Source organism: Hypanus sabinus, chromosome X2 (genome assembly GCF_030144855.1).
Source record: "Hypanus sabinus isolate sHypSab1 chromosome X2, sHypSab1.hap1, whole genome shotgun sequence".
In the NCBI taxonomy this organism is placed as follows: Eukaryota; Metazoa; Chordata; class Chondrichthyes; order Myliobatiformes; family Dasyatidae; genus Hypanus; species Hypanus sabinus.
Genome location: NC_082739.1, coordinates 2741906 through 2767446, shown reverse-complemented (window position 1 = coordinate 2767446; position 25541 = coordinate 2741906). Strand labels below are relative to the sequence as shown.

Genomic DNA, 25541 nt, shown 5'->3' with positions numbered 1-25541 from the left:
TCGCCGGAGTGGAAACGCAGGCTAGTGGAGAAGATGCTGAAGATGGAAGCTGTTTTTTCTCGGGGCGAGTTTGATGTTGGCTGCTCCAAAAGCACTCGCCACACCATCCGGGTGACGGAGGACACCCCGTTCCGAGAGAGATCCCGGCGGCTGGCTCTGGCAGATGTTGAGGACGTGCGACAGCACTTGTGCAAGTTGAAGGAGGCCGGAATCATAGCTGAGTCTCGAAGTCCTTATGCGTCCCCAATAGTGGTGGCACGGAAGAAGAATGGGCGAGTGCACATGTGTGTTGACTACAGGACGTTGAATCGGCGAACTGTCCCAAGAGTCGAGGATGCGTTGGCCTGCCTGAGCGGTGCGAAGTGGTTCAGTGTGCTGGATTTAAGAAGTGGGTATTACCAGATCCCGATGAGTGCGGCCGATAAAGAGAAGACCGCTTTTATCTGCCCGCTGGGGTTCTTTCAGTTCGAACGAATGCCCCAAGGCATATCCGGAGCCCCAGCCACCTTCCAGAGGCTCATGGAGAGAACTGTGGGGGATATGAATCTGTTGGAGGTGCTGGTGTACCTGGACGATTTGATAGTGTTTGGATCGACTTTGGAGGAACATGAGGAGAGGCTGTTGAAGGTGTTGGGCCGGCTTAATGAAGAAGGGTTGAAGCTTTCCCTGGACAAATGCCAGTTCTGCAAGTCGTCGGTTAACTACATTGGCCATATCATTTCGCGAGAGGGAGTGGCTACTGATCCAACCAAGATAGAGGCTGTGACCACCTGGCCGAGACCCCAGAAAGTGGGTGCTCTGCGCTCATTTTTGGGGTTCTGTGGGTATTACCAGCGATTTGTGAAAGGATACGCCAAAGTGTGTCACCCCTTGACTCAGCTGTTGTGTGGCTATCCCCCGGTGGGGAAGAAGAGGACGGGGAACCAGAGGCAGGATGCTGGAGGATACTGGAACCCGGCGGAACCTTTTGGCTCGAGATGGGATGATCAATGTGAAGAGGCGTTCCGATCTTTGAAAAGGGCACTGACCCAGGCCCCGGTGTTGGCTTTTGCCGATCCCCAGAAGCCATATGTGCTGCACACGGATGCCAGCCGAGAGGGTCTCGGGGCTGTTCTGTACCAGGAGCATGGCAAAGCATTGAGGCCGGTAGCCTTTGTCAGCCGAAGCTTGTCGCCATCGGAGAGAAACTATCCCACTCACAAGTTGGAGTTCCTGGCGCTGAAGTGGGCGGTAGTGGACAAGTTGAGCGATTACCTGTACGGAGCCAAGTTTGAGGTGAGAACGGATAACAATCCTCTCACTTATATTTTGACTTCGGCGAAGCTGGATGCCACAGGACATCGGTGGCTGGTGGCCTTGTCTGTATATGATTTCAGCCTGAGGTATCGCCCCGGAAGCAAGAATGTCGATGCGGATGCATTGTCTCGTCGGGAGCCGGGGGAGGAGGAGAGGGATGAGGAGTGGGAGAGTGTCCCTGCCCCTGGAGTGAAGGCGATGTGTCAGTTTGCTATCACTGTGAAGGCCGAGGGAAGAGGGAGGCTGGAACGAGCCGTGGACCATTTGGGGGTTTTTGACGACGCCATACCCCTAGTTTACTGTGACCTGACCGCACTGGGGACTAAACAGTTGCCGGAACTGAGTCCGGGGGAAGTGGCAACTGCTCAGCAAAATGACCCGGGCACTGGCACAGTGTGGAGAGCGGTCGAGAAGGGGGATGCGGCGTTGGCTGAGCAGGCGAAACACCCATGCGTGCCTCTGTTGTTGAAGGAGTGGTCTCGGTTGAAGTTAAAGAACAAAATCTTGTACCGGGTAACGACGCCTCCGGACCAACCCCGCTGTTGGCAACTGGTCCTGCCGGAGGAGTATCGCCAGACTGTACTCCAGGCCTTACATGATGATTCTGGACACTTGGGGGTGGAAAAGACATATGGATTACTCAAAGACCGGTTCTACTGGCCCCGGATGAGGGGGGAAGTCGAAGAATACTGTAGGGGATGCCGTCGTTGCATCCAGAGGAAGACCCTGCCAGCGTTGGCGGCTCCACTGTCGCACTTGCAGAGTGCGGGACCTCTGGACCTGGTATGTATGGATTTCCTGTCGATTGAGCCTGACACCAGCAACACCGCGAATGTCTTAGTCATCACCGATCATTACACTCGCTATGCTCAGGCATTTCCCACCAAGGATCAGGAGGCGACGACAGTGGCGAAGGTGTTATGGGAGAAGTACTTTGTGCATTACGGCCTTCCCAGGCGAATCCATAGTGATCAGGGGCGGGACTTTGAGAGCCGCCTTATCCAGGAATTACTGACTATGCTTGGGGTTGAGAAATCCAGGACTACCCCTTACCACCCACAGGGAGATCCTCAGCCAGAGAGATTCAACAGGACCCTGTTGGATATGCTCGGGACGCTGGAGATTGGGCAGAAAAGCAGGTGGAGTCGTCAAATTGGACAATTGGTTCACTGTTACAATTGTACTCGCAATGATGCTACAGGGTATTCGCCCTATTATCTGATGTTAGGGCGGGAAGCGAGGTTGCCCATTGACGTGAGTTTTGGAGGTGGAGTGGGTGAATTTCCCGGGAAGTCCCATCTAAAGTACGTGTCCGACATGAAGAGGGAGTTACAGCGGGCGTACGAGTTGGCCGAGGCGGCGGCTACCAAACAAAATCAGAGGAATAAGATGCGGTATGATCGAAGGGTGAAGTTTGTACAATTATTACCGGGCGACCGGGTCCTTTTACGGAATTTGGGACTCCCTGGTAAGCACAAGTTGGCAGATCGATGGGCGGCCAGCCCCTATGTAATAGAGAGCCAGATGCCGAACCTGCCAGTTTACCGGGTGAAACCCGAGGATGGAAAAGGGCCTATCAAGGTACTCCATAGGAATCACCTGCTGCCACTGGGTCAAGCGGTGCAGGTGGATAAGGAGCCCGAGTGGGAGGTTACGCCCAGTACAAGGACTCTGCGAGGGAGCGGAGAACGGGAAGAGCCCGCTGCTGAAGAGCGGGGACGGGTCCCTCACCCGGGAATGGCTACCGATTCAGAGGAGGACGACTCAGATGAGTGGGTCCTGTTCCCATTCGCTGGTGCTCCAGTACCAGGAGAGGAGGCTCCTGGCCCTTCCCATACTGAATTGGGTGAGAGGAGGGAAGGTCTTGAGGGTCAGATGGAGAGGCAGCCTACATTGGTGGGAGAGAGGGTGGAACCCGAGCGTGAGCCAGAGAGATCTCGGGTGAGGGAGGACCCCTGTGAGGAAGGGGGTGCGGGTCTGTCAGGTAGACCTGGGGTGTCTGAGACAGTGGGTTCGCAGGTGACGAGGGAGCCCAGTGGGGCAGAAGGGGTTTGGAGATCTCAGAGGATTAGGCGCCCCCCGGAGCGGTTGACATATGTGGTACCAGGAGAACCGAGTGTGATTTCTACTGCTCTGGGTAGTTATGTCACTGCTTTCTGCACCTGGGTTGGGTTTTGTGTGTTGCAAGAAGCTTTGGGGACCTCTAGTAATGCCATGAGGGCATGACATTTGCTGGTGGGGAGAGAATGTACAATGTCCTGGGTATGTTACTCAAAATGGCCTCGTTGGTTTGTTACAAGTAGGAATGTTTCTTTGTCGGATAAGTGTTACTCTCGCCGTTGTTTTACTTTAGAATGGCTGATATGGTAATTGTCTTCATTTGTTAATCAATGGGGAATGTCATTGTGTCTTGTGATGCTGGGAACTTGGGGGAGGGGCTTTCGCGGGTTTTTTGGGGGAGGCCGAGGAAGACGCTGAGGAAGGTGGACGTGTGCTGGACTGCTCCTAAGACCACCGGGGTGGTCCCAGGTGCGACGGCCGGATGGGTCGATTGGTTCGTTGATTGAGCTCCAACGAGTGCACTAAACAGACTGAACTTTGATAAGTGGCGCCTTTTGTTTTTTCCTTGTGTATATATATTGTATTGCTTACTACTCTTTTTAATTTTAGTAAACTCTTTAAAGTGTATTTCATAACGGTATTTGTTGTGGGTTTGATACTGTTGGCGGGCGCGAGGCATTAACTCGATTCTCACAGCACCTGCGTGTACGGGAGGTGGGTTGGAGAGTGGCTGGATCTCCTTTTTCCCCTAGACATATACCAGCCTGTGGGTAAGGGTTACATTTGATAAAAGTGGACACTGCACTTTTTGCCTGGATTAAGTTGAAATTCTCACCCTGCAGTTTCAATGTTCATATTGTCACGCAGATCGGCTAGGTATGTCACATCTCCACGTCGAAGTTCAATCTTGTTTCCCAAGCTCTTGTCAACTTTGAGCAAATATTCAACCACAGTGTGAAAAAGATCAAAGAAACGTTTTAAACAGCAGCCTTTTGGCAGCCAACGCACTTTGGTGCAAGCACTATCTTCATTATCTGGCATAACTGGTGAAATATTCTGCTATTTAATGGATGAGCTTTAATTTTGTTGAAAGCAGATATTACAAGAGTCATGCTTGAAAAGCATCAGTGGCTGAGGTTTTCGGCTGCAAGATGTTGGTGATAAATTACATAATGAATTGCAAACAGATTTGGAGTTTCTTTTTTCACAAATGCCACTAAACCAGCATGGCAATCTGTCACATATGTTGCACAAGAACTCCTAATCGAAATGCTTTTATCCTTAATATACATTTTGAGCTCATTCTGGATTGATTCTCTGTTGATATTTGCTTTCAACTTTTTCCAAAAGAGAATCTGTTCATAAACTTTTCCATTTTTGATAACCATATATTTGTCTCATTGTCCTGTTGACTCATCCAGTTGTATGCCAAATTGTGCTTTTTATAGCTCTGTGCATAGTTGATTCTCAATGCCTTCATTCATTTTGTCAGTATGACGAGCTACAGAGTTATTACTCAGATAAATTGATTTTATCCATTTTGAGAACAATGGTGAGCACTTCTGATACAGCAAGCATTATTAATCTTTTGCCAATTGTATGAGATTTTTCACACTTTGCTATCATTTTGGAAATGTTATAAGAAGCAATGAGACCACTATCAAGGTCATGTTTAGCTTTCTTGGCAAATGACTCGAGTTTGCAACACCTTTTAAATGCTTCTTTCATCTTCTGGAACTGAGTAGCCTTTTCAGACTGGTTTTTACGGAAGTGTTCCTGCAATCTTGATGGTTTAATGGCTTCATTAGACAGTGCAGTATTACAAACAACACACATGGAGTGTTGCTGATCTGACGGGAACAGAATAAAACCATACTCCAGGTGTGTAACATTGTATTGACATACTTCCTGTAGTTTCTATTTCTTAGCAGGATTAGAATTCAAGGCTTCACTGCCTTCAGACTCATAGAGATTGCGCCATTTATCCATCATTAACAAGGATAAATTAAAAGTAAAAATTAACACAAACTGGGAATGCCTGTCAGATGTTGATGACGGCAGCGAGTTGACATGGATGGAACGATGGTAGCGGCATGTGAGTTGAGATGAAGACGATCACGACAGTGAAAATTACATTGACAATGATTCAGATTGGAATCTGAATGTCAGTTGAAATGGAGCTGGTGTTCGGCAAACTACCTTTATACTATTCCAGTTAGCACAATTGCCCAATAATGTCTGTTTGATTGGTAAGGTCGGATGAGATTGCTGAGTTGTGACGACGAGTGCTCACCGCCTGCAAAGCTATGCTTCTTCCTGTGTTCCAATGCCTCATCCTTTTTTTGGAAGTGCCTGCTCTACTAATGGTCGATCATATCTCATGCCTCAAGTTAGGGTACCACTTACTCCCACCTCAAGAATCTTGAACACCTCCCAATGACATTTTTTCCCTTAACATTTTCTTAGGACACATAACTGTCCCCATTTGAAATCATTGATCTAGGCCTTTCAATATTTGATGGGCTTCAATGTGATTCCCCCTCATTCTTATAAACTCCAGTGAATACAGGCCTAGAACCATCAAACACTAAAGGGACTCTCTCATATTCTGAGACAATGCCCCCTGGTTCTACACTCCCCCACTACATCCACTCCATATAGGCCTTTCAATATCCAGTAGGTTTCCATAAGACCTGGCTTCCACAGCCACCTGTGGCAACGAATTCTACAGATTCACCACCCTCTGCAAAAGAAGTTCCACTTCGTCTCTGTTCTAAATGGACATCCCTCTATTCTGAAGCTGTGTTCTCAGGACCAAAACTCCTCCAATATAGGAAACATCTTCTCCTCATCCACTCTATCTAGGCCTTTCAACAGTTGATAGGCTTCAATGAGATCCCCTATCATTCTTCTAAATTCTAGACCAAGAGCTATCAAATGCTCCCCCTATGATAAACATTTCATTTCTAGAATCATTCTTGTGAACCCCCTCCAATGTTAGAACATCCTTTCTTTGATGAGGGGCCAAAAACTGCTCACAATGCTCCAAGTGAGGCCTCACCAGTGCCTTGTAAAGGCTCAGCATTACATCCTTGCTTTTAGATTCTAGTTGTCTTAAAATAAATACTAAAGCATTTGCCTTCCTCATCACTGACTCAACCTGTAAGTTAACCATTAGTGCATCCTGCACAAGGACTCTCAAGTCCCTTTGCACTGTGGATTTATGCATTTTCTCCCCATTTAGAAAATAGTCTACCCTTTTATTTCTTCTACTGAAATGCATCACCATACACTTCCTGACACTGTTTTCCAATTGCCACTTATTTGCCCATGCCTCAAATCTGCCTAAGTCCTTCTGCAGCCTCCTGCTCCTACCTCCCAATCTATCTTGGTATTATCTGCAAACCTGGCCAGAGAGCCATCAATTCCATCACCCAAATCATTGATATATTATGTAAAAAGAATCAGTCCCAACACAGACCCCTGTGGAACACCACTAGTCACCAGCAGCCAGTCAGAAAAGGCTCCCTTTATTCCCACTCTTTGCCTCCTGCCAATCAGTCACTCTTTATCCATGCTTGAATCTTTCCTGTGATACCATGGACTCTTAACTTGTTAAGCAGCCTCATGCGTGACACCTTGTCAAAGGCCTTCTGAAAATCTAAGTACACAACATCTACTAATTCTCCTTTGTCTATCATATTTGTTATTTCTTCCAACAGATTTGTCAGGCAAGATTTTCTCTTAAGTAAACCATGCTGACTTTGACCCATTTTAGCACATGCCTCCAAGTACCAGAACATCACATCCTTAACAATCAGCTCCAACATCTTCCCAACCACTGATGTCAGACTAACTGGGCTATAATTTCCTTTCATCTGCCTCACTCCCTTCTTAAAGAGTGGAGTGACATTTGCAATTTTCCAGTTTCTGGAACCATTCCAGAATCTAGTGAGTCTTGAAAGATCATTACTGATGCCTCCACAATCTCTTCAGTCACCTCTTTCAGAACTCTAGTGTGTATACCATCTGGTCCAGCCTTAAGACTTTTCAGTCTTCCAAGAACCTTCTCTCTAGTTATAGTAATTTCACACACTTCATGCCCCCAACACCTGGAACTTCCACCACACTGCTAGTGTCTTTCACAGTGAAGACTGATACAAAATACTTATTCCATTTATCTGCCATTTTCTTGTCCCCAGTACTACCTCTCCAGTGTCATTTTCTAGATCTATGATATCTACTTTTGCCTCTCTTTTACTCTTTAAAAAGCTGAAAAAACTTATGGTATCCTTTTTGATATTATTGGCTAGTTTACCTTCATATGCTATCTTTTCCCTCCTTATGACTTCATTAGTTGCCTTCTGGTGGTTTTTAACAACTTCCCAATCCTCTAACTTCCCACTAATTTTTGTTCCATTATATACCCTCTCGTTAGCTTTTATGTTGATTTTGACTTCCCTTGTTTGCCACGGTTGCATCATCCGGCCTTTAGAATACTACTTCTTCCTTAGGATGTATTTATCCTGCGCCTTCCAAATTGCTCCCAGAAACTCCAGCTGTCATCCTTGCTAGTGTCCCCTGCCAATCAAACTTTAGCCAGCACCTCTTTCATGCCTCTGAGTTCCCTTTACTCCACTGTAATATCTGACCTTAGCTTCTCCTTCTCAAACTGCAGGGTGAAGTCTATCATATTATGATCACTTCCTCCTAAGAGTTCCTTTACCTTAAGCTGCCTAATCAAATCCGGTTCATTACACAACACCCAATCCAGAATATTCTTTCCCCTGGTGGACACAACCACAAGCTGCTCCAAAAAGCCATCTCATAGGCATTCTACAAATTTTCTCTCTTGGGATCCAGCACCAACCTGATTTTCCCAATCTACCTGCATATTGAAATTGCCCATGACTATCATAATATTGCTCTTTTGACATTCCTTCCCTTTCTGCCGTTATAATTTGTAGCCACATCTGGTTACTGTTTAGAGGCCTATATATAACTCCTGTCAGGGCCTTTTTGCCCTTTCAGTTTCTTAACCCTACCCATAACTCTACTAATCCTATGTCACCTCTTTCTAAGGATTTGATTTCAATTTTTACTATCAGAGCCACCCCACCCCCCCGCCTACCTGCCTGTCCTTTCAATACAATGTGGATCCTTGAATGTTAAGATCCCAACTTAATCTTCTTTCAACCAAGACTCAGTGATGCCCACAACGTCCTACCTGCCAATTGCACTATAAGATCATCTACCTTAGTCCGTATACAGTTGTGCATTCAAATATAACACCTTCAGTCCTGTATTTATCACCCTTTTAAATTTTATCCCTCGGTTACACTGCAACTCATCCACTGACTGCAATTTTTCCCAATCATCTGTCCTTCCTGACAGTCTCACTACACACTGCATCAAGTTGTATAACATCCTCAGCCTATCACTTTGGTTCCCATGCCTTTGTCAATTTAATTTAAACACTCCGCAATAATGCTAGTAAACCTGCCAGCAAGGATATCGGGTCCCCCCTTGGATTCAGGTGTAACCCATTCCTTTTGTACAGATTATATCTTCCCCAGAGAAATCCCAATGATCCAGAAATCTGAAACCCTGCCCTCAGTTCTTCAGCCACACATTCATCTTCCAAATCATTCTATTCCTACCCTCACTGGATCGAGGTGCAGGTAGCAATCCAGAGATTACTGGCCTGGAGGTCCAGCTTTTCAGCTTTCTACCCAACTCCCTTCAGGACCTCTTCCCTTTTCCTACCTATATCATTGGTACCAATATGTACCAAGACTTCTGTCTGCTCACTCTCCCCATTTCAAATGCCGTGGACCCAATCCAAGATGTCCCTGACCCTGGCACCTAGGATGCAGCATACCATGAAGGCTTACTGTGTAGAATTACTCCCAATTAACCACAGGCTGTCCGTGGGTAATAGTTTTACAGACATCCACAAATTGATTTTGTCCATAAGTTGGAAAGTATACAAAAACTACTCAATATTGCAACTACACCTGCACAGTGTTGTAATAAAAGGCAAAACAAGCCCATAAGACTGAGAAGAAAGAACATTACTAACTTCCTCAACTAGTGAGAGCTAATCCCTATTGGAATGGAATTACCTTCAGGTGGTAACACAGCATGAATAGTGCATAAATATTGGCTACTCATACATCAACCCAACATCATCCAACTGTTTGGCTACTTTCTCCTCCGTGTCCATTGCCAAGTAGAATAGACACGCATTGTTTGATAAGAGGATTAGATAGAGTGCGTAGCCAGAGACTTTTCCCCAGGGTTGAAATGACTAATGCAAGGTGATTGGAGGAAAGTGTAGGGGAATGTCAGAGATTGGTGTTTTATAGAGAGAGTGTTGGGTGCATGGAACATACTGCCAGGGGTGGTGGTAGAAGCATGTAAATCAGGGGCATAAAGAAACTCTTAGATAGGCACATAGATAGAAAAAAAAGGAGAGCTATGCAAGAAGGGAAGAGTTAGATTAATCTTGGAGTAGGTCAAAACTCAGCACATCATGGGCCAAAGGGCTTTACTGTACTGTTCTATGTTTGATTTAACCAGCTTTTCAAGGTCATCTCTTTCATTGTTGATCTTCTTGTAGTTTGAACAGATGAAAAGCATTGACAGGAATAGATCCTAGTTTGGTGTGATACAGGTAATGAGTCTATGGCCACCCACTTTGTATCCCTTCCAATGACTTCGATTTCCATTAATTACACATAATTTTTATCATCACACAAGTGCAGATTCCACACTAATGTATTAGTGAAATTTAAACCAGAGCTTGAAATTCAGATTCATCAGCATCCAAGCTCCTATTGACTCAGCTTCTTCCTTACATAACAAGTGACATGCTGAGGTGATGGCATTGATTTATTGTTGTCCCATGTACAGAGAAAGGTGTGTGTTTCATGCTGTTCATTTTGATGAAATTATTACACAGTGCATTGAGGTAGAACAAACTTAAGAAAAAAGAATGGTTTTGGTACTAGGGTTTCAATATTATGCATTTATTCAAACAGCTTGAACAAAGGTGTCAAAGATATGATTGCTAAACTTGCTGATACCACCAAGATAGGTATGAAAGTAAGTTATAAATAGGTCATATGGAGGCTACAGTGGCATATAGATAGGTTAAGTCAGTGGGCAAATATGAAACATAGTGTGTGAAAATCAGGAATTGTCCATTTTGGCAGGGAAGATGAAAAAGAAGGATGTCATCAGAATAATGAGAGATGAGAGATGGAAGAATTCTGAGATGCAGAGGGAGCTGAGTGCATGGTTCACAAAAGGCTAGAAGTGACACCAAGTAAGGTTATTTGATTCCAAACAATTAGTTTATTGATCATTACAGAATGTCTCGCTGGTGCTTCCCACTCCCTCCTTTCTCCATTCCCCTTTTCCTAACATTGTTTCCCTTTTCTCTGTCCCCTTCCCACTCTCAGTCCACAACAAAGACCCATATCAGAATCAAGTTTATCATCACTCACATATGTCATGATTTTTTAATGGCAGTAGTATAATGCAATACATAAAATTAACGCAGTACTCTGCAAAAGTCTTAGACACCTTAGCTATATACAGTGTATATGTGCCAGTACTGTATTAGTGGTAGCAAAATTTCTTCTCCAGGGAAGCAACTGAAACAAAAGCTTTACAAAATAATTATCAGGAAATGTCATTCAAGTTGATTTTACCTACACCACCATTTTCATTTCTTGGTCACGTACTCGAATATCTCCTTATGTAGTTCAGTTACTTTTGTGGTTTTATAAAACTCCTTTGGTCGGTTGCTGTGCTAAAGGTTTACAGTTGATGTGGTTTGTCTGCATGGAACTAAATTCCAGTTCTCTTTGTGTTTTAGGACTCACTCCTTTGCACTGCGCAGTTATTTCTCATAACTCTGTTTTTCGGGAACTCTTTTATGATCATGATCTGACACCACAGAGGCAGAACGAGCTACATTATAAAGCTGATCAACTTCATTCCTGCATCCGGTTACTGATAGAAATGGGAGCCTTAATAACCAGCCAGGTAACTTGTTTACCAGCACTGTTAAAAAGATAAAAGAAAAGATTATAAGATTAGCTTTATTTATCACATTTACATCAAAATATACAGTGAAATGTGTCATTTGCATCAAATCAAATCAGCAAATATGCTGGGCAAACTGCAAGTGTTACCACGCTTCCAGCAGCAATGTAGTATGCCCACTGCTCACTAATCCTAACCCATACTTCTTGGAAATTGGAGTACCCAAAGGAAACCGACACGAACACAGAGAAGGCACAAACTTCTTATGGGCAGTGGTGGGAACCAAACCCCAATCAGTGATCACTGGTGTTATATATATACCAATCTCTATGCTACCATGCCATCCTTAAGATAATGGCCCAATTGGAGTACTTCATCGTCTTTCACAGGCCCATCTATCAATGTATATTTTTATGGAGTTATTTACTGATATTTACATTCACTGTGCCAGAGTTTCTAGACGTGTCTGCATGTTCCATAGAATTACAAAAAAATCTTCACACATAACTTGTCCAATAGTTGCCAGAAAGTTTGAGACTTCCAAGTTTATACACGTATCCATGACTTTTCCAAACTTGCTGATGCTTGTATGGGGAATTCTCAGGAAAATCATGCCTTGTCAATCTACTCACACTCTCAACATGTTGGAACAAAGCTTTCTTCACTGTTCCACATCACTGAACCACTTTTTCATTAACATAACATGGGCAATGGAATATTTGTTTCCCATCTCTGATTTTTGCTTTGGCATGGTTTCCCTGAGTAGCATAAACAAGAGGGCATGTGCAATGGGGAGAGGCGTGTAATGAGTTTCTCTGGAGCGGAGAGGGGAGGGGAAACCTGATAGAGGTTTATAAGATAGATTATGAGAGGCATAGATAAAGTAGACAGACTGTATCTTTTCCAAAGGGTTGAAATGTCTAACACTAGACAGTATGCATTTAAGGTGAGAGGGGATAATGTCAATGGGCAAGTTTTTTCAACGGTGAATGATGGGAGCATGGAATGCACTGCCAAGTAAGTACAATAGAGATGCTTAAGAAGCTCTTTGATATGCACATGAATGTGCAGAGAATGGAAGGATATGGACATTGGGTAATATCCTCCCACATTTTCCTTCCTTGTTGTTTGTACATAGCAATGGAGACGCAACATACAGATTTTTACTCCCTCATGTTGTGAGATGGATGTAAGAAATAAAATTCTAATTCTAATTCATTGTGTGGGCAGAAGGGATTCATTTACTTGGGCACTTGATTACTAAAGATTAGCTTTATTTGTCACATGCACATCAAAACATTGAAACATACAGTGAAATGCATCATTTGCATTAATGACCAACACAGCCCAGGAATGTGCTAGGCAGCCCGCAAGTGTTGCTATGCTTTCGGCACCACCAAAGCATGTTTACATCTCACTAAGCCTAACCATACACCTCTGGACTGTGGGAGGAAACCTGCGCAGACACGAGGAGAATGTAAAAACTCCTTACAAACAGCAGCACGAATTGAAACCTGATCTTCTGATTGCTGGCACTGTAAAGCGTTACGCTAACTGATATGCTACCATGCCACCCTAGTTAACTAGTTTAATTAGTCTGGCACAATATCATGGGCTATACTGTTCTAGTGTAGTAAGTGCTACACTAGAAAAGACTCTCCATAGGTGTCTGGATGCAAATGAAAGTTCCATTCATTTTCTTTTCTGTGAACAGGATGTGAAGAGCAATAAAACAGTGGTGCACTTTGCAGTTCAGGAGGGAAATCTCTTGCTGCTGGACTACTTCCTGAAACTCAGTGGCACCAGGTCATCTGAATTTGTCAACATGAAGGTAGGTGATGTTGACGCGTTCATTTGTAAAATGACAACACTCTGGTGATATGATACATAGGTTAGGTTCTTTGACAGCATAATAGTATCTCAATTTAATTAAAATTCTTTAATTTACCTAATTGTAAGGATAATTAAGCATTTAGTAAGCTTTGCTGACTTTATAGATGTATTATGTTTAGGTATGAACTACAAGTTTAGCACTACAACTCTCAAGCATAATTTGTTCCATTGGCTACAAAAGAAGAAAAAGCCAGTTTCTCAGTGAGTCAAGCAGCATCTATGGAGGGAGAGAAAGAGTTAGTCTTTCCAGTTCACAACCCTTCATCATTAACTTGAAATGTTTTACTTTCATATTAGATTTCCAGCATCTGTATTTGTCTTTAGCCTGTATTGCATTGAAGATCTCCTCCTTGTTTTCTACATGCATTCACCAGGTCAAAGATGTAGCTAGTCACTCACATGCAATGCCTGTCTTTTCATGAAATGCGTGGAACAATCCTTTATTCAGTCCAATTTGGGCTCCCTCCTTCACCTCTTTATCTGATACAATGATGACATGATTCATGCTGCTTCCTACAAATGTGCAACATGGAACATTTCATTATCTTTGCTGCCAATTTTTACCCTTCTTTTATTTTGTCATGCTCTCTATCCACCTGCTCCTTTCCATCTCTTGACTTTTCTATCAGCATCTAAGGAGACAATTACAGACCAAATATCCATTAAAAGCTCACAGACTCCTGCAACTATCTTAACTACTCCACTTCCTACCCTCTTCTGGTAAGCATTCCACTCAGTTGTCCCAATTTGCCCATTTCTATCATCTCTGTTCAGAAAAGACTTCCTTCAACAGACTATTCAGATGTCTTCCTTCTTCCCCCTCTGCCCTGGTCAAGAGAGCCTCAGTTCCAGTTCTCACACTTCTGCCCTCTTATCACAACCAGATCAATGATTGGGTTTCCCTTGGCCTTACCTTCAATACCACTCACCTCCACAAGCAACGGATGAGTCTTTAGATTTCAAATTCAAGTTCAAGTTCAAGTTTATAGAGATTCAACCATTGCAAATACATAGCCAAACAAAACAGTGTGGCTCTGGAACCAAGGTACAAAACACAGTACATACAGTCACACACAGCACATAGAGTTACGATCTAGCGCATACAGTCACAAAATAATACCAGCACAAGTTCCTGAGTGGCATGGTCTGAAGATTGAAAGTGTGAGGTACATGTTTCTGTAAGACAGTGTAATGTTACTGACACGATCATAATAAAACAAGCAGTCTGATAGATATGTAAAACAGCAGCAATACAAGATGAAACGTGGCCAGTGCAGGATGTGACTTGGGAAGTTGGTAGAGGGCCCTTTATCTGCATATACAACTTTCTGAAGCCTTCAATAAGATTCCACTGCCAAATGTCGCCTCCCATCTCCACCTCTTTCATCACTTTAAAAGGACTCTTCTGTCCATGATTCCCAGCTCAATTCATCAATCCCTAATACCTGCTCAAATTCTTCCACCCCCAATGTTCCCGAACAAAGACAGGGGATACAGCAACTGCACTTTTCCCTTGCCCACTTCCCATCAGACACCCAGGTGAAACAGGGAGACACTTACTCTTTCTTAAGTTTAATGTTTTGCATACTGTGTTACTGCTCAGGTCTCCTATACATCAGAGAAACCAAATGCAGTTAACACAGAGTGCTCACTCTCTCTAATGCTGTGATTCATTTCCCCTACTTAAATGCCACAGGGAGATCAGCTGTGCTGCAGAGAGATCTGTGCTGATAGTGAGGTCTCTAAATACTATGAGGTCTCCCTTACATACAACGATGTCTCCTCCATATGCCATGGGCTCTCCTCGAGATAGGAGGAGATTTCTTTTACATAGCATGAGGTCTGCTCTAAATGCCATGAGCTCTCCTCTTGATATAAGGAGGTCTCTTTCATGAGATCTCATCTACATACCATGAGGTCTCCTCCACATACCACTATAGAAAGGGTGCAGAGGGGATTTACAAGGATGTTGCCTGGATTGGGGAGCACACCCTATGAGAATAGACAATAGACAATAGGTGCAGGAGTAGACCATTCGGCCCTTCGAGCCAGCACTGCCATTCACTGTGATCATGGCTGATCATCCACAATCAGTACCCCGTTCCTGCCTTCTCCCCATATCCCTTGACTCCGCTATCTATAAGAGCTCTATCTAACTCTTTCTAGAAAGCATCCAGAGAATTGGCCTCCACTGTCTTCTGAGGCAGAGCATTTCATAGATCCACAACTCTCTGGATGAAAAAGTTTTTCCTGAACTCTGTTCTTATTGGCCTACCCCTTATTCTTAAACTGTGGCTTCTGGTTCTGGACTCCCCCAACATCGGGAACCTGTTTCCTGCCTCTAGCGTGTTCCAATCCCTTAATAATCTTATATGTTTCAATCAGATCCCCTCTCATCCTTCTAAATTCCAGGGTATACAAGCCCAGTCGCTCCAATCTTTCAACATACTGACAGTCCTGCCATTCCGTGAATTAACTTTGTGAACCTACACTGCACTCCCTCAAATAGCAAGAATGTCCTTCCTCAAATTTGGAGACCAAAAGTGCACATAATACTCCAGGTGGGGTCTCACCAGGGCCCTGTACAGCTGCAGAAGGTCCTTTTTGCTCCTATACTCAACTCCCCTTGTTATGAAGGCCAGCATGCCATTAGCTTTCTTCATTGCCTGCTGTACTTGCATGCTTATTTTCAGTGACTGATGTACAAGGACACCTAGATCTTGTTGTACTTCCCCTTTTCCTAACTTGACTCCATTCAGATAGTTAACTGTTTTCCTGTTCTTGCCACCAAAGTGGATAACCTCATATGTATCCACATTGAACTACATCTGCCCACTCACCCAACCTGTCCAAGTCACCCTGCATTCTCCCAACACCCTCCTCATATTTCACTCTGCCACCCAACTGCAAATTTGCTAAAGTTACTTTTAATACCTTCATCTATATCATTAATGTATATTGTAAATAGCTGCAGTCCCTGCACCGAGCCTTGTGGTACACCACTAGTCACTGCCTGCCATTTTGAAAAGGACCCATTAATCCCTACTCTGTTTCCTGTCTGCCAACCAATTTTCTATCCATGTTAGTACCCTATCCCCAATACCATGTGCTCTAATTTTGCCCACTAATCTCCTATGTGGGACCTTATCAAAGGCTTTCTGAAAGTCCAGATACACTACATCCACTGGCTCTCCCTTGTCCATTTTCATAGTTACATCCTCAAAAAATTCCAGAAGATTAGTCAAGCATGATTTCTCCTTTGTAAATCCATGTTGACTTGGACCGATCCTGTTACTGCTATCCAAATGTGCCACTATTTCATCTTATGTCAAGATTTCATCTTCATCTCAATAGGTTGACTGAACTCAGCCTTTTCTCCTTGGAGCGACGGAGGATAAGAGGTGACCTGATAGAGGTGTATAAGATGATGAGAGGCATTGATCGTGTGGATAGTCAGTGGCTTTTTCCCAGGGCTGAAACGGCTAACACGAGAGGGCACAGTTTTAAGGTGCTTGGAAATAGGTACAGAGTAGATTTCAGGGGTAAATTTTTTACACAGAGTGGTGAGTGTGTGGAATGGGCTGCTGGTGACAGTGGTGGAGGTGGATACAATAGGGTCTTTTAAGAGACTCCTGGATAGGTACATGGAGCTTAGAAAAATAGAGGGCTATGGGTAACCCTAGATAATTTCTAAAGTAAGTACATGATTGGCACAGCCTTGTGGGCCGAAGGACTGTACTGTGCTGTAGGTTTTCTATGTTCTGTGTTACCATGGGAACTCCTCTATATACCAGGAGAACTCTTCTATATACCATGAGGTCTCATCTACATACCATAAGGTCTCCTCCATATACTGTGAGGTGTCTTCTACATGCCACAAGGCCTCTTACACATTGCATGAGGTCTCCTCTTCACAGCACATTCTCCTGCACATACAACAAGGTCTCCTCTAAAACCATGAGTTCTCCTCAACATACAATGAGGTCTCCTTTGCAAGCCATGAGGTCATCTTTACATTACCACAAGGTACCCCTGATATGCCATGAGTTCTCCTCTACATACAATGAGGTCACTCCATACCATGAGGTCTCCTTTGCATGTCATGAGGCCTCCTCTACATACCACAAGGCCTCCTCTACATACCCTGAGGTCATTCCATACCTTGAGGTCTCCTCCACATGCCATAATGTCTGTTCTACATGCTACGACATCTCCTCTACAAACCATGAGGTCACCTTTACATGCTACAGAGAGATCTGTGCTGATGATGAGGTCTCCCCTAAATCCATTTCCAGCAGGAATTGCACATACTCTCCCTAATGCTTTTATTCATTTTCCTGTACTTATACGCTGCAGAGAGATAAGTTGTGATAAATTACTTTTCATTTCCCTCTCTTTAAACCGTACTGAAGGCTATCATGTTACCTGATCAACTATGCTTTCCACTCTATCGAAAATCTTATTGCAGATATCCCCTTACATCAGGACTGGAAGGTGTTAAGTTGCAGAGAGAACGGTGGAGAGAACAAAGGGAATGTAATATTAGCTCAGTTTTCCTCTCTAAACAGCTGCTACCTGACCTGTTGAATATTTCCAGAATAGAATCAGGTTTATTATCGCTGTCTAACCGTGTGTGATTAAAAATTAAAGAGATTAACATTATGTGTCACATGTACATTGAAACCTGCAGTATAATGCATCATTTGCATCAAATCAAATCAGTAAGAATCATGCTGTGCAGCCCATAGTGTCATCATGCTTCCAGCACCAACAGCACATGCCCACAATTCACTAAACCTAATGACATGTCTTTGGAATCTGGATGGAAATTGAAGCACCTGGAGGAAACCTACATGGTCATGGTCAGCACGGACTAGAAGGGCCGAGATGGCCTGTTTCCGTGCTGTAATTGTTATATGGTTATATGGTCATGGGAGAATGTACAAACTCCTTACAGGCAGTAATGGGAATTGAACCCCAATCAATGATCATGGATGGTGTAAAGTGATGTGGTAACTGCAATATTACTGTGGTGTTTTGTGGCCACAGTATAGAGCAAAGACATAAAGTTACAACAAATTACTGAATAAATAAATAGTGCAAAAACAAAAAAGAATAGTGAGGTAGTGTTTGTGAGCTCAAGGATTACTCAGAAATCTGATGGCAGAAGGGAAGAAGCTGTTCCTAAAACACTCAGTGTGTTTCTTCAAGGTCCTGTAGCTCCTCCCTGATAGAAGGTATGAGATGGGTGCATGTCCCATCTGGCTGTACACAGGAAAAACAACACAAGTTAGAAATAAATGTACACTTTCACTGTTTCCTCTGGAAGTCAGCAGGGAACAGAATTTGCATTTATCCAAGAAGGAACCAACAACTTAAGCTTATATTGTGCACTTCAGTTGATTTTGTGTGTTATTGTCTATTACATCTTTACATCTATTTGGTGTATTATTGTTGTTATGTTGCAAGATGCATGGCAGGCAGTTGCTTGTAGACTAAGATCTGTTATTTTTCTTCACTCATGGTATAATTTTTTGTTCTCCAGCCCAAACTGGCTTTCTAGGTGTTTTCCACAGGTATTTTCCATCTGTTAAGAGATCTCCCCTAAACTGGGCCTGAAATCTCATAAAGTCAGTACTATGTCAGATTTCCCAAAGGACAGAGTGAACCAGGTAGTTCTTTGTTGAGAGACTGAGGGAGTGTTACACTGTCAGATGTGCCTGTCCTTTGGATCCCAATTAAATAATAAGGCCTTGTCTTCTCTCAGGATGTTGTGCTTAGTTTTCTGTCTAAATTTGAACCCTAGTCAGCACTGCAAAAAGAACTTGTCTGGCCATTATCACATTGCTGTTTGTGATAGCTTTTGAACAAGGCTGGCGATCATATTTCCCTCTCTGGAATAGTGCCCAGGTGTCAGGAAGCATTCATTTTTTGTAAATTGTCCAGGAATGCCTTGAGATCTTACAAAGTGTACAGGACTTTTGGAAATTAAAGGGAGATTTTCAAACCCTTAGAAATCTTCCAATGTCTTGAGCAATCTTGGAGATTTATTGAGAAAGTGTTAGTCCAATGAACAACTTTAAGTGTACTAAGAGATTAAAACTAACGATCGGCGTGAGGCAAGTTCAGACACCTGAGCTTTTTCCTCAGCAATTAAACAAGTCAACTTTTGGCACGAACAGTGTTAGTTGACATTGTCTATCTTCCAGTTCCTACAGGATGGTAAGCCCTGGAGTATACAAAGTCTTTTGTTTCTGGTGGACAGAGTTGCTCTCCAACTTTTCCACACCAAACGAGCTCCCCTCTTTTTTCACATTGTCCCTGGCAATGCAGTTTGATCACTTTTATTAACCCCACTTATTGTAGGGAAATCAGAATCAGAATTATTATCATCAGCACATCATTAAATTTGGTGTTTTGCAGCAGCAGTACAATGCAATACATAAAATGTACTATGAGTTACAATAAAACTATTTAAAAAAAATAAATAAGTAGTGTTAAACGAAAGCAAAATGGGTTCATGGGCTGTTTAGAAATCTGATGGTGGAGGGGAAGAAGCTGTTCCTAAAATGTTAAGTGTGTGTCTTTAGTTTCCAGTACGTCCTCCTTCATGGTAGCATTGAGAACAGGGCGTGTCCTGGATGAGGAGGGCACTTAATGATAGACACCACCTTCTTCAGATTATGTCTTCAATGGTGGGGAGTCTAGTGTCCATGATGGAGCTGGCCGAGCTTACAACCCTCTGCAGCTTTTTCCAATCCAGTGCAGTGGCCCCTCCAGACTAGATGGTGATGCAACCAATTAGAATGCTCTACACAGTACATCTGTAGGAATTTGCTAGAGTCTTTGGTGACAAACCAAATCTCCAAATAATACACTCATCATTGGAAACTGTTCATGATGTGACTGTACAGGAGAAAACGCAAAAGAGATTCACGTGGATGCTGGCTGAGTTGGAGAACTACAGTTATGGGGAGGGATTAGATAGACTTGTCTTGTTTTCCCTGGAGTGAAGGAAGCTGAAGGGTGACCTGATGGAAATATATGAAATTATGAGGAGCTTGGATAAAGTACATGATCATAAGATACCGCCTCCCCCATGGTAGGAGTATGAAAAAGAAGAAGTCATGGGTTTAAGGTGAGAAGAAGGAGCTTTAATGGAGATTTGAAGGAAATCAGTTTTTTACATAGACAGTGGTTGATAGCTGGAATGTGCTGCCAGAGGAGCTGATGAAATTAGATAGAGTCAGTGTGTTTAAGGTACATTTAGACAGATGCTTACAGAAGTAAAGAACAGAAGAATATATCCCTAACATGGTCAAAACATGGGCAAAAGAGATTGAAAGTGGTAAACAGAAGGGCCACTTTCTGTGTTGCACAACTCCATAATTTTCTGATACTGTGTCTGAAATCAGAATTCACTGTCAGCAAGATAAGCCTAACCATTAGGCCCTGCACTACTACACTGGGACTGGAATAAAATGCACCTCATTCAGAGGAGAGATTACCTACTCCTAACTGGTTACATGTGCCCAATCTACATTTCTTAATCATAAAGATTAGAAAACATCAAACTGAGATCTCTATATAGATAATTATGGTGTGTATTTTCACTCAGTGAATAATTAACTTATTTTTCCATTTGATTTTATCTGAGATTTCGTTTAAACATGTTAATCCTTTCCATAACATAACAAGTAATCACATACTGTATGTGTTCACTAAGCATTTTATAAAACCATAAGATCATAAGACATAGGAGCAGAATTAGGTCATTTGGCCCATTGAGTCTGTTACACCATTCCATCAAGGCTGATTGTTATCCCTCTGAACCCCATTCTCCTGCTTTCTCCCTGTAACCTTTGACACCATTTTTAATCAAGAACCTATCAACCTCCTCTTTAAATATACCCAATGACTTGGCCTCCACAGCTCTCTGTTTTAATGAATTCCACAGATTCACCACCCTCTGGCTACAGAAATTCCTCCTCATCTCTGTTCTAAAGAGACATCCTTCTATTCTGAGGCTGTGCCAACTGGTCCCAGACTCTCTCATTATTGGAAACATCACCTCCACGTCCATCCTAATCTAGACATTTCAATATTCGATTCCTCCTCAATCTTCTAAACTCCAGTGAGTCCAGGCAGAGCCTTCAAACACTCCTCATCATACTTTAACTGTGGAGTGCCTGAATTAACTGTTTGTGAAGAATGGAAACCTGCAGTGATAGTAAAGTGGAATTGTCGACCTTTGGTCACTCATTTAGTTTTCCTTATCAAATAGTTCTATTACATGCAACCAACCTGATACTGTCCACTTTACACAGTGGTTTAATACTTCAGTTACTACCTTGCCCTGGTTGGGAAGGGTAACTATTAATCTTGGACACTCAGTGTTAAAAATAGAATTTGCAAAAATAAACAATGAATAGGACAAAGAAAAAGCAATAAACAAAGAAAAGAAGGTAGATGGGTAAGTAGGGAGGGGGGATGGAATGAAGTGTGAAGCTTCACTTCAACGACCCTCCCCCACCCATCCACCTTCCTCCTCACCTGGTCTCACCTATCACCTGCTAGCTTGTACTCCCTCTGCTTACCCTCCCCCACCTTCCCATTCTGTCTTCTTCCCCCTTTCTTTCCAGTCCTGATGAAGGATGTCGGCCTGAAATGTTGACTGTTTATTCTCCTCCATAGATGATGCCTGGCTTGCTGAGTTCCTCCAACATTTTGCGCTAATCTGGATCTTCAGAATCAGGAAAACATTTGTAATTTTTTTGCTTTTGTCTAGGCTCATGGTAACACAGCTTTGCACATGGCAGCTGGTCTTCACAATGAGAGAAATCAGGAGAAAATAATTAAACTACTTCTACAGCACGGAGCAGACGGCAGCATTCGAAACCTGGAGAACGACCAACCTATTCATTTGGTACAGCCAGGGGAGCGGGGAGATCAGGTGAGGAAGATCTCTTGTTGGCAGTTCATCAATTCCTTGTAATGATGATTACAGTTTCACGTGCCCTCCTCACATCCATCTGTGTTGAAATGCGATGCAACGAACTGTGGGGGATAGATTTCCTTTACTGAATGCCCTGCTCGTCCACGTATCCTCGATAGCAGAGCCACAGAAAATGTATTCTTTGTCCTTGGCTCCCACAGCTCTTCAAGGTTCAAGGTTCAAGGTACATTTATTATCAAAGTATGTATGCTGTATATGACTCTGAGATTCGTCTTCTCCATGAAGCAAAGAAAACCATGGAAGCCATTCAAAAGAAAAATATCAACCCCACCCCCATGAACAAAAAAAAACAAATTGCACAAACGGCAACAAGAACATCAACACCCCTGTGCAAAAAAATTCGCATATGGCAGCAAGAACACCAAACTCACCCCATGTGCAAAAATTTGCGCATACAGCAACAAGAACATCTAAACCCTTTGTGCAAAAATCAAAACGCGCAAACGGCAACAAGAACATCAATCTCCCTCCACGCGCAAAAAAAGAAAAACATGCATACAGCAACAAGAACATCAAAACCCCTCATGTGCAAAAATCAAAACGCGCAAATGGCAACAAGAACATCAAACCCCCCCCCACCCTGTGTGCAAAAAAACAAACAAATTGCGCAAACAGCGACAAGAAAGAATGGACAAAAACACAGAATATAAAACAAAAAGTTGAAAGACTCTCCCTTAGAAATTATACCATGTTTGTCAAAGTTCAAAGTTGAAAGTAAGTTTACTATCAAAGTATATATGCCACCATATACCACCCTGAGATTCACTTTCTTGCAGGCATTCACAATAGAACAGAGAAATACAATAGAATTGATGAAAAACTACACACAAAGACTGTCAAACGACCAATTTGCAAATTAAGTAAAACTGTGCAAATACAAAAAAAAAATCAATCAATAAGTAGGTAGTAGGCAGCTGTTGATCCCAGGGGATAATGGGTTTGGGCCTCTGCTGGACTGTGTCCTCTCCAGGGTGCAAGAAGATTTGAAGAACCGGCTGTTGCCCATACAGCGGGTCCCCCTCTCCATGTCACTGATGTTGTCCAAGGGAAGGGCAAGCACCGATACAGCTTGGCACCAGAGTTGTCTCAGAGGTTACCAGAGTGAAGTTGTAAACAACATCAAACTGCCTTAGGGACCCCGGCTCCGGATTTCTTCCTCGGGATTTACTCCCAAAACCTTTCTCATGGGTGGGTGTGGCCGCAAAGCAGCGGAGGTTTAAAATCAGAGTTTTCCTTCTCCTGGGCGGGTTGTCGTCCAAGGCTGATGATCCCCACCTTCCCGAAGCAACTAGTTTTGAGGTGCCAGTGGTCTGCCTTTGCCCCTTCTCTTGTCAGTAGAAATGGTTCTGCCAGGCCTAGTAGCTAAGCCACATGTGAAGGCCAAGAGCTGGACTTGGTTGTCAGAGACTATTAGAGATGCATGCCATTTGGAGCACTTTATAGGTAGTGGGAGCTTATCCCCATTACCACCCTGGCTATGACAACCTTAGCAACCAATAAATCAAATGATATTGAGAACATGAGTTGTAGAATCCTTGAAAGTGAATCAATAGGTTGCAGATTCAGTTCAAAGTAGAGGTGAGTGAAAATATCCCCACATTGGTTCAGGAGCTTGATGGTTGAAGGGTAATAACTGTTCCTGAAGTGTGGGACCTGCCTTCTTGTCGTAGTGCTCCCTGTAGATGTGCTCAATGATGGGAGGGCTTTTCCTGTGATGCTGTTATCTGTTTGAACTCCATTTTGTAGCACGTAATATAGGTGATAAAAGGTTTGATAGTTTAAAACATAAGAAATGGTGGAAGGAGAGGCTTACATGCTTCTCAAGCCTGTTTCATCACTCCTGAACTTCGTTATGAACTTCTCATTATAGGAAGGATGTGGAAGCTTTAGAGAGGGTGCAGAGGAGATTTACCAGGACGCTGCCTGGATCAAGGAGCATGTCTTATGAGGAGGGGAGCCAGAATGGGGAATGAGAAAAGAGGGAAGGGGTGGGGGGTAGGGAAGGAATTAGCGGAAGGAATTACCAGAAGTTAGAGAAATTGCTGTTTATAGCAATGGGTTAGATGCTACCCAAGCAGAATATGAAGTGTTGCTCCTCCATCCTGAGAGTGGTCTTAATGTGGCCACAGAGGAGGCTGTGGACCAACATATCAGAATGAGAATGGAAAGTTGATTGAAATGGGTAGCCAGTCAGAGGTCTTATCTTGCATGGCTGACAGAGAACTGATTTCCCCATTACCAGTATGGCACCGGGTTGTACTGTTAAGCATTTGAAATGGGTTTAAACATTCACTTGAAGCTTATTGTGAACATTTTTATGGCTTTACAGATCAGGCATCTCTTGAAGAAAGGACGAGTTGGCTCAGGGTCAAACCAACGAAGTGCAACATCCTAGGAATGTAGCTGAGCCTGGACTCAGACCAGTCCCACCCACATCACTCCGCGGAATGAATGCATTAGGAATGTTTAAGCATGCACTTATCTGCAAAACTCAAGTCTTTCATTCCTGGTGTAATTTACCTTTGTAACAAACTACTTCCAGCAGACATTTTCTTTCTCACTTAATGTTCAAGGGACTTGTGAATCTTCATGCAGTCATAGAATTTAAACTGAATTTTTTAATTCCTTTCAGAATGAAGCCTCAAAGTCCTTTACAGCCAATGAAGTATTTTTGTTGGATAATAACAGCATAGTTCAATAGAGCATTTCAAAGGGGAAATATTTACTTATTCATTTTAGCACAGACCCAAAATACAAAAAAAGTTATACAGCAAATAATGAGTAAATCAGAACTCTACTAATCAACAGTGGAGCTGATCCAAATTTGTTTTCTATTTTGCTAAGCAAATGCAATGATCAAATATTGATGCAAAAACTTTAGCTTGTGCCATCCAAAACAGTCTGACACGTTCCTACTGAGCTTGGAGAGAAAATAAAATTGTCCAAAATCCCCACACCTGTTTATGATAAAGCAGATTCTGATGGGCACTGTATGGGAAGGAATGTAGAAAGAGGTGGGATAAAGACTAGTTTTGATAATTACACCCAACCCCACATCCTTCCCCCTCACCTTTCCAACTCCTTCCTTGGTGGTACAGTAGTATGTTGACGGACCAGATGGCTACAGACCATCCTAAAAAGACACCAGCCCTGGATAATCTCAGGAGAGGATGGAAAATAGGAAAACAAGAAACAATAATTTCCAAGCAGAAAGCTGTAT

General features: G+C 43.2%; 1 protein-coding gene across 1 annotated transcript in view; it reads left to right on the top strand.

Annotated features, from left to right (window-relative positions):
- Positions 1 to 24888, top strand: part of LOC132385081 (NF-kappa-B inhibitor delta-like) — a 73265-nt gene extending 48377 nt beyond the window's left edge. Inside the window, exons 8-11 of the mRNA XM_059956808.1 lie at positions 11243 to 11412; positions 13127 to 13243; positions 22094 to 22258; positions 24651 to 24888. Coding sequence (XP_059812791.1) covers positions 11243 to 11412; positions 13127 to 13243; positions 22094 to 22258; positions 24651 to 24716 — 518 coding nt within the window. The 3' untranslated portion in view covers positions 24717 to 24888. The remainder of the gene's footprint in view (positions 1 to 11242; positions 11413 to 13126; positions 13244 to 22093; positions 22259 to 24650) is intronic.
- Positions 24889 to 25541: the final 653 nt, after the last annotated feature.